The 16286-nt window shown below is 41.7% G+C and overlaps 1 protein-coding gene across 1 annotated transcript in view; it reads left to right on the forward strand.

Annotated features, from left to right (window-relative positions):
• PAXIP1 (PAX interacting protein 1) overlaps positions 1-2267 on the forward strand; it is a 35846-nt gene extending 33579 nt beyond the window's left edge. The window contains exons 18-21 of the mRNA XM_074868866.1: positions 110-244; positions 328-403; positions 975-1034; positions 1481-2267. Coding sequence (XP_074724967.1) covers positions 110-244; positions 328-403; positions 975-1034; positions 1481-1497 — 288 coding nt within the window. The 3' untranslated portion in view covers positions 1498-2267. The remainder of the gene's footprint in view (positions 1-109; positions 245-327; positions 404-974; positions 1035-1480) is intronic.
• Positions 2268-16286: the final 14019 nt, after the last annotated feature.

Here is a 16286-nt window from a genome sequence, read left to right on the forward strand (position 1 = left end):
GCCTGCCCCATGATTGTCTAAGAGAAGAGTCACATGATAGTAAAACTTAAGGCATTGCAGAAATCAGTTAACAACCTTCTTACTCTTATTCTTTCTTTTCTCTTTTTAGGGAAAATATTTTTACATTACACCTGGAATTTGTCCCAGTCTTTCCACCATGAAAGCTATTGTGGAATGTGCAGGAGGAAAAGTATTATCTAAACAACCTTCTTTTCGAAAACTCATGGAGCATAAGCAGAATAAAGTGTGTAGAGTGTTGCTTTCTAAAAATTACTGATAATCTCTTACTGTGTTATTCTGAGCTAACAACTTGTTTCTTTTGTGTAGAGTTTGCCGGAGATAATCTTGATTTCGTGTGAAAATGACCTTCATTTATGTCGAGAATATTTCGCAAGAGGCATAGGTATGTATAAACGATCAATGTAATTTGAACAGTGTAGCTGTTATTTTGATTTTTTTTTTAAATTATTATTATTTTTTTGCAAGAACAGACATCTTTTGAAGCTTTCAGGTAATAGTAGAGGAATACATGGTCTATCCTGCAAATCATGGAGAAATCTGAGGCAGCTGTTTGCTATTTCTAATAGAGGTATTTTAGGCCCCCATAAATCTCTGGAAGGGTAGGCTTGAACTTGGGGCTTCAGTCCTGGATGAGGCAAGATTACTGTCTCAGTATTCATCAAGTTAGTTAAAGATCTGGGATTTTGCACTTCAGCTATTTTCACCTCAGTGTAGAACTCCAAGACATGCTGTATTTATTATCGAAAACACGCATGGGGAAGTCTGGGATTTGTGGTGTGAAATGTGTGATGGCTAACAGGAGGGCCCTGGTAGTGGTGGGGCAATACTATACTCCCTTACACCTTTGTGTGAAGAGCAGAACGGTACAGAATGGCCCCTCCTGATGCGCATGCAGAATGAGGAAGAATGCCTTTGTAGGGTGTAAATTGTAGGCATGTTTTTGATATTTCCAGATGTCCACAATGCTGAGTTTGTCCTGACTGGAGTACTTACTCAAACACTGGATTATGAATCATATCCTTTTTGTGTAAAGACTGTCTGCTGCTTAGGGAAGTGTGGTTTACTAAAAGTTTTTCTTAATTAGGAAGTAATTATTTATAATTTTTTAGGATGTGTAATGTTTACTTGGTAGGAGGGTAGTTTAACACCCAGAAACCTAGCTTAAATTCAAAGTGGAATTACTTTTTGGTAGGAAATTCTTCAGTGGAGGTGGGAGGCAGGGTTGTGAGAAAGTAATAGTAGTAGAATATTAAACAACAGGAAAAAAACTTGTCACTGAGAAAAGTATTTGTCACGAGTAACTTGCAGATGAGGAAGATAGCTTTTTACTGAAGATTATAAGCCCTGTTTGATAAACGCAGTGGAGGGCCCTGTAAGGGTTCTATGTCTTTATACATGTTTTTTGTATAAGTTCTATTTTGCAGTCATTTCTTAAAATTGTTCTTTCTTAACAAACGTACATATAAATTTACTTGATGGATAGTGAAATGCCTTACTGCTTCGGAATCCTTGGAGCATTAAATCTAGCTGTTCAGCCATTGTACAAAGCAACTAAAACTTCCTGTGGATGCTGTTTTCCAGCTGTTTTCCTAGGGATGATGAGCAGTTTAAAGCAGGAAAGCAAAAATAAACTGCATCTTTTTTAGGATGTGTAATTTTATTATGCTGAAACATAATTTACTATGTTTTGTATTATACTACCATTTTAAGAGCCCACTTTAGGTATCCTGATTAGCCCGTTTTTAAGCATTTTAACGTAAATTATGGTACTTCAGCCAAAATTGTAATTTGGATGTAAAAATAAAAGGGCTTGCTATCTATTAAATTATGGATGTTGAAGATGAAAATGTTTTGTACTTTATTTTTATTTCTTATACTCTATTTTCTTTTATATTGATATTTTGCCCACATTTTAAATAAATGTACTTTTAAATGTTTTACTCTATATTTTAGTGGTGGTTCATTTTTTTGAATACTGTGCAACAATGGCACTCTGGTAAGAGTAAATTACTCACTCAAATCTTTTTCCAAGCAATGTAAAATTATTTTAAGCTTATTTTACCAGGTATGTTTTAATATATGAAATCCCAGTGCTTTAAAGGGAAATTGTTGTAAATGTATATATGTGTTTTTACTGAAACAAAGAAGCAGCTTGAAGGAAGAAGAAACTATAACCCTGCATACTACACTGTTGTGGTAACTTTTGTTTGTATAGTGAGTTTTACTAAATAAATACTAAAACCAGTCTTCCGAATCGATATTCAGTTGTATTTCCTAATACCCACACAGTTCTAATAATCTGACTTTACTGTTTTTATCAGTTTAGATTCTAGTAGATGAAAAAATCATCCTAAAAGCCTTTATTCTTTGATCAGCAAGCCATTCAACTGGTGAGGCAGTGCAGATATTCACTTCTCTGTACAGCATCGAGTGTATTATAGCACCTTGTGAACCATTCACAGACAATTCAAAGTACAAGATAGAAAATTACTTCAAACAATAGCTTGTCACACTGTTTTTTTTCCAAACATTTTGTATTTTTATGTGAAACCATTTTACAGAGAAGCTTTTACAAATACAGTATCATTAAACTGGGGTAAGCTGCTATTTTTAGCTTATGCAAACCCTTCTACAGAGAAATTTCAAGTCTCTCTATTTTGCTGTGGCTTAAAATGTAAATCCACCTGATACCTGACCACTATTTCTGTTGCTTTTCTTCCCATGCCTCAGTTCAACAAAGTGCTTAAGCAAATGACAAATTCAAGCTGTAAGTGGTAGTAAATTTCAAGATGAGTGAAGTCCTGCGGAGGTCAGTACTGTGCCTGTTGCCTGTTGTTGCTGGCTCTGGGTTGCTCAGCTATCCTGATCTACTCCTGTATTTGCTGTTTCTATTGTCAGCAGTAAGGGGCGACATGATGATAACAAGAATGGTAAAATTTCTATTGGCATGACTTTTGGTAAGGTGACAAAATATAATAAATGAGAATATTCTCCTTTGGCTCAAGATGGTTTTAGGTGAATTGGAGATTAAAGAGGTATAGTACAGGGTGGGAGACTGGTACTTCTTCCCAAATGCCATTTACCTGTAACAACAGTTATGTACTTTTTCTTAGCTCTTGTAATACAGTTTTCTCTTTGTTATGAGATAGATTAAGAAAAGGTCTTTAACATGGAGACCTAAGGTTGGAAGTTGATGACATGATCTTATGCTTTAACTTTTAAAAGTAGTAAAAAAAGGAGAGACTGCAGTGGGAGTTAATTGCTGCCTGATGAGTTATGCAAATGACTTAAATTATTCAGACATGTAGGCCTGGCAAGTCTGGTCTCCTTTTACTGTGTGGAGGGAGAGAGTATCTCTAAAACCTGGCTTAGTTAAAGACCCTGGCAGAGAGCACATCTCTTAGCAGTTTAGCAAACTAGTTTAGTTATCTACATCTTCTACATCACAGAAAATAGGTGAGATGAATCCCGCCCTACAGAACTTCAATAATGCGTTGCATAAATACTATTTTTTTAATGGAGAAAAAGTACACTTTTTTTTTCCGCCCTTCAAATACACTTTAGAATGTGTAATACTGAAATTATCTAAATCTGTGTTAATCTCTGTATGACTTGAGACTTTCTTCATTATATTAGTTACCATGTTGCAGAAAGTTTTTGGATTCCTTTTCCTTTAAACCAAATATCAGCTGTTGTAGCTCTTCAACTTTGGAAATGTTGCGATACACAAAACTTCCTAACTCAAATAAATCCTTTCTACCTGTCATGCATTCAGCATGTCTTCTGTATGCCTTACGAACGATGAATTGCCATATCAGATGTAAACGCTGGTTTCAGAAAGAGATACGCGCAGGTAATGAGTCAGTGGCTGTAACTGCATGAAGTCAAAAACACAAGGCATATGAATTTGCAGGACTGGGTTCTAGAACCTAACAAGACTTGCTAAAACAGCTTTCTGCAAAATGAAACTTGGCACTGAGAAAAGAGAGGCAGAGAAACCAGCTTTGAATATGTTAGCAGTTTCTGCCTCAGCAACATGAACTGCTAGACTTGATAATGCATTTATGCCTCAATAAGAGTTCTCACCTGTTCTTAGGATTAACTTCAACATTTTCCACAGTGAAGCAGTGTTGAGGATATATAATACCTTTGCCAAAGACTACTAGAGTTGAGACATGAATGCAATAGCATCTGAAACGGAAATTTCCGTATGAAAACTATCCAAAATGCTGTCAGATATTGCATAGAGAAGCTTGAGAAAACCAAATGCAATCATGGAACAAATGAACCCCCTGGGAAACGTGAGTGGTAATGCATCTGTTTCATCATCAGTGGAGACAGTGTGTTTATTTAGCCAACATATAAGTATGACTGATTTGATTAACCTTTCAATTAGAGTTAAAAACAGAACCTGCCAAGAAATAGTCTTTCAAGAACCACAGGAGCTGTCCAGAGCCAACTGGCTGGCACAGATGTTACTGTGCGTGTGATTAGTGATAAAGGGTTTGGTGAAGTATTCTGATACTAGATTGCTGTTATGAACATGCTTTTCCTTCCGTCAAAGGTTATAATACTTCAGTGTCCATTTGATCCTGTCTCCTGTACTCAGGAAAAAATAAGTACCTTTCATGTTGTTTAGTTGCTTGCAGAAGCATAAGGTCTGTAATACAACTTGTGTTCTTTGTAGAAAATCTGTCCTGATACAGCAGTTATTTGAAGATTAATATAGAACATGTCTGTAACAGCGAAGACATTCCATCAGTTAGGGATCTGCTGGAAGTCAGGGAGACGTGGTGTCCACTCATTACCCTGCCACTTTTTTTGCCATGAGTCATAAAGTAGAATTGTAGAACAGAATTGTAGAAGTATGGCTGGAAGAGACCTCTGGAGATCCAGTCAAGTTTTCAGTATCTCAAAGGATGGAGCTACCACAACCTCTGTGGGCATCCTGTTTCTGTATTTTGCTACCCTCAAGGTAATAAACCATCCTCATATCTAATCAAAATGTCCATTGTTCCACTAATTTCATCCTATGCACCTCCAAGAAGAGTCTGCTTCTTGTCATCTTTCTGTCCCTGTAAGGTAGTTGTAGACAGCAGTAAGACCTTCTGCTCTTATGGCTGAGCACACTCAGCTCAGCCTCTCCTTGCGCATTGTGTACTTACACCCCCAATCATCCTGATGGTCTTCTGCTGGACTTGCTCAGTAGGTCATTGTCCTATGCTATGGGGGAGCCCAAAACTCTGAAAAGAGAAAAGGTACTGGGTACCTTGGCCTTTTTCATGTCTTTCATTACTATGTCACTTGCCATGTTGAGCTGCAGACTTTCCTTTTTCTTTCTTTTCCTTTCCTTTTTTGCCGCTGATCTGTTTACAGAAGCCTTTCATGCTGCCTTTCACATCTCCTTCTACTTTCAACTCGGGCTGAGCTCCTCCTGAATAAAAAATCAACTGCGCCATTCAAGATGTGTAAAACATGAGTGGAGCAGATAAGCACCGGAACGCATGTGTTTAGGAAGGTTGTGCATTTAATCTTTACGCAGCTCTACTATTAAAAATTCATCAAACGTTCTCTAAGCACAGTTTAGTTAGTTTGCCCTACCTCAAGGCAAAAGGATAGACAAGAAGACGGCTCTGTGGATGTTTCTGTATTTTACGTTTAAGTATTGTGATGCCTTACAGGGTGCTAGGAGGTTACATAGGAGGTATGTTAGGCAAGAATTACCCTTTTTATGGATGAATATTCAGATTGAGAGAAATTTGCCCTAGGAGTGGTGAAGCAGGGAACAAAACCCAGGCTACGTATATTCAAAGTTCACATCTTGACAGCCAGTCAAAGCCCGTTCCCTTTCCCCTTTCTTCTGCCTGTCCTATGCTGCTCGCAGCAAGAATAAAGAAGTATCAAAGCAGTGGAGCTAAGGAACAGCAACAGAAGAATGAGAGCACACACCAGTGAAACAAGGAAAGAGACTCTCAGGCTGACCCCTCAAAGAACAAACTTTTATGAGTGACTCCAGGGTTTAATAGGGGTAATTTTTTCTAGAATTTCTATGGAATAGTGGTAATGAATACAAAAAGTGTTAATAAGGAAGTTGCAGATGTGTTCCATCTTACCTGCAGGTCTAGGAGATTGCAAGAGATTATCTCCAAAATGTTTGCTAGAATTCATTCTGCAGGAAGCAGTGTGGGCTACAGGTGCTTCCCTGTTGCTTTCTTAATCTTTAGAATCTGTGCTAGTGTTTAAGAAAAAACACTTTGTAGTTGTTATGGTTCCCCAATGTCTCTGAGCCTGACTAGTACTGGTCATGGACCAGCATTTCTGACACAAGCAGTACCTACCCGACCCGTTTCGTTCTGATGCTAATGGTGATACTTTCAGTGTCAACATAGTGAGCTTGCTGCCCATCCAAGCTCTTGGGAAGAGGGAATATGATCTGTGTACTGGCTGTTCAGTGCGGAGCAGGTTACACTAGCACCAGGCAGGTGGGTTAGAAAGGTGCCTTACTTTTCTTAAAAAAGCAATCCAGTGTCTTTGAAATGCAACAGACCCCTCTCGAGGGAAAGACATGCTTGAAAAGCTTCCTCAGTGGGATATAGGAGCTTTCCCTGGAGGAAACCAAGGGGAGAATGACTGTCTGAGCCTTGGGAGATGCTCGTAGCTCTGCCAAGGGAATTTTAACCTACAGAATACACATGCAAACAATTGTGAAGAGTGAATGACGCTTGGAAAAATATTCCCACCCTTATCAATAGGGTACATTTGTTTGATTCTCGAGCACCATTTTGTCAGAAGGGGACCAGGCTATACCTGCCAGGGAGAAAGCATGGTAGTCAGGGGACACCCCAGGTCAGGCAGATTGGACGCAGCTTTGAATGGGCCTGCCTAGGATGTTTCCTCATAGCAAGCTATGCAAAAAGGGAAAAAAAACCCCAAACTATTTTAAGCTTAGGAGGTCAAATTTTATTAGCATGTCAACTAAAACACTTTTAAATGAAGCAGCTACATCAAAGAGAATGGAGATAAAACAGAGGTTTCCCTCCCTGCTCTCTGGCTTTTAAGGACTGATCCTCACTTGATTTCATTGAACTCAGGGTGTTAGGGTTGTGGGAAATTGCACAGTCCGTTCTGTTTCTCTTTCCAGATACTGCAAATACCTTGCTAAGCAATGATATCTCTTCACTGTTTTCATGGCTTTTGGAATTTGACATTTAAATTTTATAAACTTGCAGCTTTTTATGGACAACAGTTATGTCCTACAATCCCTGCCTGCTGTACAAAGAGATTTTGTGAGAGAAAATAGAGAAATGGCTTTGTCAGAAAAGATCTGCATTTCAGCTACATTTGGGAAGTCAGGGTTAACCCATGGGGACCAGAAAAATGAGCCCATCAGCCTTCCAGAGCCCAGCGGGAGCAAAGAAAGGAAGAGGAGCTCAGTGATATACCAGCCAAGAGACCAGGCAAAGGCAGTTAGCCTTTCCAGGAAGAACCATCTGAAGAAAAATACAAGAGTATTTCAAACCTGCTCAACTTGTCTATGTTATGTTAAAGCAATAAATAAAATATTTTCAAAGGAGAAAAAAGGGGAGAGAAGAGTTTGATTTTTCATGTGATGATGGTGGCTTCTAGCCCTGCATGGCGAGAGGCAGACTGGAGTCACTAGGCCAGCTTGGAGAAAGATATGAATTGCAGATGAGTCAGGAGGGCTTAAAAAGTTCTGGAGTGCTGGCTGGGCTGTGTACTCCAAGGCTGTGACAGATGTGAAGTAAGCCGGCTTTGATCTGTCTGCAGTGAAATTTTTCTGTCTCACCTGGGTAAAGTGTATCCATAGAGTCCTTCTGTGGTAACTCACTCCAGTGTTCAAACTTGAATATTGCTGAAGCTATGGAAATACTGCAGCTGTGTGCGTTTTTGCATTCTAAGCCCAGCTGGAGAGGAGCCTGTGGGAGTGGCCCTGCAGACATGACAAAAATGCACTGGGTGGAAAAGAAAGGAATCAAAACGCAGACATACTCTTCCTCTTCCAGCATCTGTTAGCTGAGAGGCGTGACAGCTCACATCACCTAAGGGGAGAATGGAGAACTCGGAGGAACTGTGGTCCAAGGCGTATTTAAGTCAACTCTTTGGCAAAGTTTGAAACACAGCAAACACATCTCTCCTATTTCTGACTCTACCTGGACTGAACAAGAACGAGACTCCTATCAATCTGGCAATACCAGCATCTTTGACTTTTCATGCAGTGTGTTTTTCTGTCTGTGCTTCTTACTCTCTCATTTCACGTTGCCTTACCCCCTCAGCTCCTTCTTTTCCCCCTCTGTCCAGAGAAGGCAGCAATGACCATGTATTCACCTTTCCAGACTCGTGAGCTCTTGTTGGGCTGAAGACTGATTTACCTGGCTGCCAAATGCCACCATCTTTCTGATAGAGAGCCCAGAGCAGTATATAAACCATTCAGGATATTAAAAATGCAACTGAGGGCATTAAAAGTAATACATTTTGTGTCCTTAGACTCTCAACCCTCCAGGATGCTGTCTGCAGTGTGGGCAGCAGCTCTCATTTCCTTATGTGCTCTTTGACTTGTCTGTTCCTCACATGAGCGTGGGGTCATAGCACCACTCCGGAGAGGAAATCAAGCGGTTTGCTCACTAGTAAGTTTCCCAGAGTTTCTTTGCAATGAATGTTCCCAACGTGTGTTTTAATAGAGTGTTTCCCTCTTGGTCAGCAATGACTGATAAGGCTTCATTTCCTCTCCTACCATACCAAGAAGTTTTTTATTGAGAACTGCATTTCTACTTTCATGGAACAGACAATATAATAAAGTGTAGTTATTAAAAGAAATATCTCTCTTGATCTTGGAGACAGAAGTTAGGTAGAAGAAAACAACATTTGTAAACTGCTCTGATTTGTTTTGCTGTAAGGTAGCAAAATACCTGAAATGCAAATTGATCAAATGCAAGCTCCATTAAATATCCGTTCATTTACATTTGTAGTGAAATGCCAATATTAACAAACCGTTGGAAGCACTGTTACAGCTGTGATGATCCAGAAACACCAGAAAACGCTTTACAAGGGGGCACATATCTCTTTCTAGGCTAGCTGATATGGATCATCAAAGTGGCCAAGCTCTGGATGATGTGTGCACTTGGAGAAAGGCATTTGTGATTGAAAACTTCTCTATTTTACCCAGTGATATCTGATTAAGTGCAAGACATCATCCCTCCCAACACACTTGCTCCCCTACGTCAGTGAGCTGGGCTATGTGAACTCCTGGGAGCATCAGTCACTCACGAGCAATACGATGGCAAGAGAACACAACCTGCCCAGGGGCTGAAGCTGTGGTGCTTCTCTCTGCAGATTTCAAAAGATAAACTATTTACACAGCTGTTATAGAACCTATTTTCACATGGGTGTAAGACCCAGGGACTTTCTAAGAACTGAGAAAGGTATAAGGGCTAAAGGAAATATCGAGCTCAATACTTGGGTCAATGAGAACAAGGGAATGCAAGATGCAATGATACATGCTGGGATGAGTCACTGGTCATCAGCCTGAAGCTGGAACAGCTGAGCATCCGATGGAGGCATAGCACTACCATGCTTGCTTTGAAAGAGATGCAGGGGTAATACCAAACAAGAGTGGAAACTTCACGCTAGTGCCTCTGAGCAATGAAGGAAAATATACCCTGCCCCCCAAAAAAGGTGTGTATGGGGGATTTCGTGAGGCTAGGAGCCTCTGGGAACTGACAAATTAGTAAATGATGCCATTTAAATTGAAGTATTTTCAAGAAACTGTCAACTTTGATGAAACTAGTTTGGGACTTTTTGACAGGCAAAATGAATTCTTAAAGTATCAACTAATAAAGTAATTGGAATGAAACTAATTGAGAAAACAAAGCAGAAACAAAATATTTTATACCACTGTAATCAAACATGCTCAATGTGGACAAGCTGAAATGGGAATTTGCATTTCCAGTTTTGCAGCAGCATCGCTTGATATCTGCTGAAACAATGCAGAAGTCTTGCAGTTTATCTAAACACTGAACAAATAAGGAGAGAAACTTTTCCTCAAACACAGCACTAGGCGTAACTGCTAACTACCAGCTACTTCTTGTAGCACCTCTGATGAAATTGCTAGCACGTCATGCAGCACTTCAGGCTAGTTCAGTCATTTATTTAGGTGATCTAACTGATGTTATTAATTGTTTAACCTTCAGTTACACAGACCTCTAGAAAGTCATCACCCACCCTCCACATGCAAGCTGCCAACAGCTGTGCTAGCCCTTACTGGGTGAAGTTTCTGTCCTAAGCATCCTCTGCATGATTGGGCTAAGAAAAAAGAGGGGCAGAAGTATAAGGAGAGGTGTGTCCTTCAAAGGACGGTCAGGAAACTTACAGCTTTGATACCACTATCCTATAAACTTAAAAAGCACAGTGTGGGAAATATAAAGGCAGAAACCAAGCTCTTTTTCTACCTATAAAGAATTTAATTCCATTTCTTCCCCTCTGAAAAACACCCATACCAAAACCCAGCTTGCACTCGGTTATATTTCATAGTGGAAAAAACATGATTCCTGGGCTTCTCTGCTCATCAAATTTGAAAATTACAAAGGAGGTTGAAGGAGCTGTTGCATTCAGCTGCTTTGCTTTGCTTCTTTCTGCAGCTGGTCTGTTTTGCTTTGCTGTGGTGAGTATGGCTCCCTGGATTTTTAGCAAAGCAATATACCCCTTTGTGTCATTAAAAGAGAATTTGTCAGCAAAGACTGAATTGCAGTCCCTGGGTTTTGCCCTTTACCTGCTGAATCCAGTGAAGAAAGTCCAGGTAACTTCAGTCCTCAGAGAATGAAAACACATGTTTAACATGAAGCATGGAAGTAACTGTACTGACCTCTCTTCCAGTTCTCACCAAACTTAAACCTACACCGAAAGCACTGAAACTGGGGTTAACCCAATAGCAGATGGACAGCCTACTGATGAGAAACACGGACATCGCCACAGCCATCTAGTCCCACCCTTCTGCATTAACACCACTCACTCCTCCCCATTAGTTTTACCCAGCACGGCAACTTTCTTCCAAGATGTGTGTTTTGTGGCTGCAAACACACAGAGGCAGACCTCTGGTTTCATTGCTGACTTCTCTTGCAAATCCATGCTCTGCCAGTTTGCAGTGAATCCCAATTTCTGCATGGATAATAACTCAGCAGCATTAAAGAAGAAGAATCTCTGCCTTACTTCTTCTGCCTGTGAAATGCACAGAATATGCAGCTTACTTTAATACGACAGTGAATCTGTGTGACATTGCTAGTTATTGTGTCTCCATAGAAGAAAATACTGATAGCCTGTACAGTGTGCTGTTCTTTAAGTCCTGGTTGAGTGTTTGTCACCTGTCCTCTTCCAGACAGTAGGTCAAGACACATTCTTGGTGTCTGAAAAGTTCTGTGCTGTTATCCGTCACCTGTAGCTTCAGCCTCTTTGAGTGATAAATCACCAGTTAACACGTGTGGCAGAGGTTTCTGCCGTAATTATTACTTGCAGCTCCTCAACATGCTGTTCCTCCTACACAAATAGGTACTGCCAGGACCTTTTAAAAACAGGTGACAATAGACAGAAGTAAGACAGTATCACCGAGTACATGTTATAAGCACACCAGTGTGCTGCTTTCTCAGCAAAACTGACTGCAGTTTCAGGGTCCTGTGAGTCCTAACAGGAAAAAGAGGATCATTTGTGCTCTGTGATCACGTCAAGGACAAGGATGCTCCCTTCTGGAAGGAGGAAGGGAATCGTGGCAAGTCTGTCTGCCATCTGCCACCTACACCCCACCTCTCCTCCCAGCTGTGCTCTTCATGTTTGACTTGGTGCTCCTCATGCAGAAGTGTGTCCAAACCCTCAGTGTTAAAGACAGCACTGAACACAAGAGCGTTTTTCTTTAGGACAGCATGGAAAAAAGTGCTTGGGGGGGACCAGATTGTGTAGTGGAGACTTGCTCTGGCATGGCTGTAACAAGGCTGCTAATGCTGATTTACTTTGTTGATTTTCTTGGGCTCTGCAGCCTAGCAGAACACTGTGTTCCTGATGTGCACCTCATGCTTCGTGTTTAGAGTAAATTGAAAGCAAGCCGTTTACAGACAGGTTTCTTAACTGAGATTTGTTGTTTATATATACATCATCACCACATTAAGTGTGTGATGTTTTCTGGACACAAATGTCCCTTCTGTAAGAATATATTTATTTATATCTAATGCTAATGATCATTGAACATTTATCTAATGCTGTATTTTTAACTCTAATGGGCTGTTGTATGCTAAGCCTTCCAAAGTCACATCCTTGTCTCTCCTGTTTGATTTCACCTGCCATACATCTCTTGAGCGCAAAGCCATGACTCAGTGATGGACAAAGGCATTGTGAAGTTCGTCTGGACCCTCTTGTCCTCTCTGTTCATCTGGCAGCATCATGCAGAAGGGGTTGCCTGTGCAAGGACCATCTGAAATTATGTGGTTCACTTGAATGACGTGAACGCCAACACTCACTATTGCCACCCCAGAGGGCTTAAGGTCCAGAGGCTGATTTGAGATTTATGATGTATCAAACATATTTTTGCTATTTAATTTCGTGGAGTTTCAACTTTAAGTATATTTTCAAGCTTTTTTCATCAGCCACAGGGTTAGAAACATGCTTTTAAATAGGGAATTAGATAACTAAGGAGTTTGTGTTATTCTTAGAATCACAGAATGGTTTGAGTTGGAAGGGACCTTAAAAGATCATTTAGTTCCACCCCTCCTGCCATGGGCAGGGACACCTTCCACTAGACCAGGTTGCTCAAAGCCCCATCCAACCTGACCTTGAACACTTCCAATGATGGGCTATACACAACCTCTGTGGGCAACCTGTTCCAGTGCCTCACCACCCTCATCATAAAAAATTTATTCCCCTCTTCATAAGAGAGATGTTCCAGTCTTCTGACCATTTTCATGACCTCCCTCTGAACCTGCTCTAACAGGTCCATGTCTTTTCCTGTGCTGGGGACCCCAGAGCTGGACACAGTACTGCAGGTGGGACCTCACAAGAACAGAGTAGAGGGGCAGAATCACCTCCCTTGACCTGCTGGTCACACTTCTCTTGATGCAGCCCAGGATAGAGTTGGCTTTCTGGACTGCGAGCGCACATTTCCAGCTCATCATCAACTTTTCATACACCAGCATCCCCAAGTCCTTTTCCACAGGGCTGCTCCCAATCCATTCATCCCTCAGTTTATTGATACTGGGGATTGCCCCACACAGGTGCAGGACCTTGCACTTGGGGACTCCAAGAGCTGGAGCTTTAGTTGAAAATAAAAGTGCCACCCAAGGCACAGTGCGTTGTGGAGATGCCAGCTCTTGCACTCTTAACTATCTACCCAGTGTGCCAGGCCAAAAGGAAAGCCTTGAAAGTCTGACCCTGTGTGCTGAGCTGTCACTGCTGGGTGGTGAGCTCTTCATAACACAGAGAAAGCAGGATTCATGATTGTAATTGAGTTCTTAAAAAAAATCCTGTTGTATCCTGGGTATGAAATGCCTAATCAAATCATGTTTACTGCTCAACACTAGACTGCTAATTTGCTTTGATTTAGAATTTAAAAAGATAATTGCAGATGTGTGCATTTGCGTAGGTTGCTGTGAAAAGGCTTTCCTCTCCATTTAATAAGCAGCCCATTAATATGGACTGTGTTAATTTGACTTTCTTTTTTCAATACGATTGATTTTAGTCTCTCTGTTAGAGGAGGAGATTGAGACAGGGAACACCATGTGCTCATACCAGTGGCGCGGGGTGGGAGACAAGGAGCTGAGGAGCAGCCTCCTCTCATGGGATCCATGGGATTTCCCTTGCCCTAGAAAGACCCTTCCAGGAAAAACAGGGACAGATAGTCATGCTTTACAGCTCTGCTCTTAATATTCTTGGCAGCAGTTTAACAAAGCCACTTAAACATATTTACCTCTTTTTTAGCGTTAATAGAAGTGGAATGAGCTGAAAGTTGCAGGTAAACATGGTATTAGCGTAACACAGAAAATAATTCCTGTTTACCAGAATGATTCTTTGGGCTTAATTCCTACCTGCAGATGGTCACAGGCGTGAATCCCTGCTCCCATTTGCTTGTGCCCTGACACTGTTTGTTGCCAACACTTTGCAGTCTCTTGCACAAAAAAGCTGCCCAGACTGGGCTGCAGCTGCATGCCTGGAGAACAGTTCTTCTGCCCTGTTTTACTGTTTATTTTACTCAAGGATGACTCTGTAGATCACCTTTCCTCAACCTGCATCCAGTCGAGGCTGCCTCCCAGGCATGGCACCTACCTGGTAGACCCCTGTGTTTTCTGGGTCCAATTAATCAGATGATAAGCTTTTAAAGGTGAAGGAGTCAAGATAATATGAGATCACGTGTCTGGCATGGGGAGACTTTGCACTAGTCTGGTTAGTCTGGTTACTCTTCAGTATCCATGTCTGCAAGAAAACAATAGGCATGAAAGTGCAACAAAGATGCTGACTAGCTGTCTGTTCTTCGCAGCTCCTTCTTCCCCACTCATAAATCCACACCAAAGGTCATGTTAAATGGGCTGGTGCAGCAGCGCTGGGGTGGGATTGCACCGGCTGTGCATTGTTGCAATAACCCAGAGTGGAGCTCAGTCGATGTTGCTTCTGTGTGCGCTGACAGCAAAAGGCATATTATAAGGGACAAACCTGGATTTTCCTGTAACTTTTGTCTGTCCTCTCCTTCTCCTGCCAACATGAATCTTCAGTTGTCCGTACAGGCAGCAGCACCGCTGCCATCTTTTCACATGGGCTTAATCAGATGCAGAAGCATGCATTAAAATTCAGAAATCTTCCTTCTGATCTTGCTTGCAAAGAGACAGGAATCGGTTCTTCTGGTCTTCAGGGATGGAAACTTTCTCCAGAGATAGTTCTTGTCATTTTTTTTCCACTCATGGAAATGGTAGTGGTTAACTAGTGCAACTTTCCTGAAGTGGCTTAAAATTACTAACTGTTATGAAATACTGTTAAAAAACCCCACCAAGTCTTAGGGTATTCCAGGAGAAATCCCACTGTGATATCTCAAAGTCTACTGATCAAGGCATAAACCAGGATGGTGAGACCCAGCTCCTCCACAGAAACAGCAGAAGAAGGGTGCTGCCTGCCTGAGTCCTTCAGCCTGTTTGCCGTGATGCCAGGCTCCTCCCAATCCCTGCTTCAGACCTCTCTTTTGGAGGTTTAGGACTTCTAGACATGGATTTAGCAATCTGAGTTGTGGGATGAAAGACTGTCTGAGTTGAGACTTTGGTGCAACTGCTCCATTTTTAGCTATTACCTCTCCCTGTAAATGATGTTTTATCTAAGCTGGTTTTCTAGTATCATTTTATACAAAAGCAGTGTTATCTGAGGACATGTCTTGTGCTGGGTGATTTGGTCTAAACTCTCAGCTGTCAGCTGTGTGGGGTTTCTGTTGGGGACTGTTCTTGTCCCAGGAGCTGCAGAGAGTGCCCTGGGCACTGGGAGGCAACTCGAGGCACAGCACAGACAGGGTTGCAGCTGCCAACCCCAGGGACATCTTCTGAAATCCAGACAAGGACACAGGGAGCAGAGTCCAGGGTAGGCTCAACAGGTGGAAAGCAAGATGTAGGTGGCTGTGTAGATTTTGGGGTGTGAAATTTTTCCTTTATCTGTTTTTCTGTTCAGCTGGGAACATCAGGAAACACCAAATGCACCATCTACAGTGTCTCCCCACTTCAGACAATGACTCTGAGCTCAGCCTGTATTAGGCAGAAGTTTCCTTTGACACTGGTGAAAGTTGTGCAGATACAACTGTGTCCTCCGACCCTGGAAAAGAAACACTGGAAAACTCACCTCTTCACTTGTAGTGAACATGTACTCAGAGGGACAAAAGACAGGCCTCTGGAGGGGACAGGTCAGCCATGAGTGGCTTTTCCCTGGAGCATTCACTTGCAGGAGCAGGTTCACATGTCCCTCGCATGGGCAGAGCTGATGACACCAGACAGGGCTCACCTTCCCCTGTGCTGCCTCTTTGCCACAGCCTGATGCCAGCCTAGAGGTAAGGCAAGGTCAGCTGTGGCCAGCAAGGGATGTCCCCAAGTCACCAAGCAGTATGGTCAGGAGTTAAGAGTCTCCTCTGCCACAAATTCAATCCCTGAGTTACAGCAATATTTGCCCCTTGAATTTCTGTTTCTCATGTTCACCAGCACAGCAATATTCCTAAGTTGTTTTCCTCTGTGAGTATGTTTTGCACAGGA

Source organism: Strix uralensis, chromosome 1 (assembly GCF_047716275.1).
Source record: "Strix uralensis isolate ZFMK-TIS-50842 chromosome 1, bStrUra1, whole genome shotgun sequence".
Lineage (NCBI taxonomy): Eukaryota > Metazoa > Chordata > Aves > Strigiformes > Strigidae > Strix > Strix uralensis.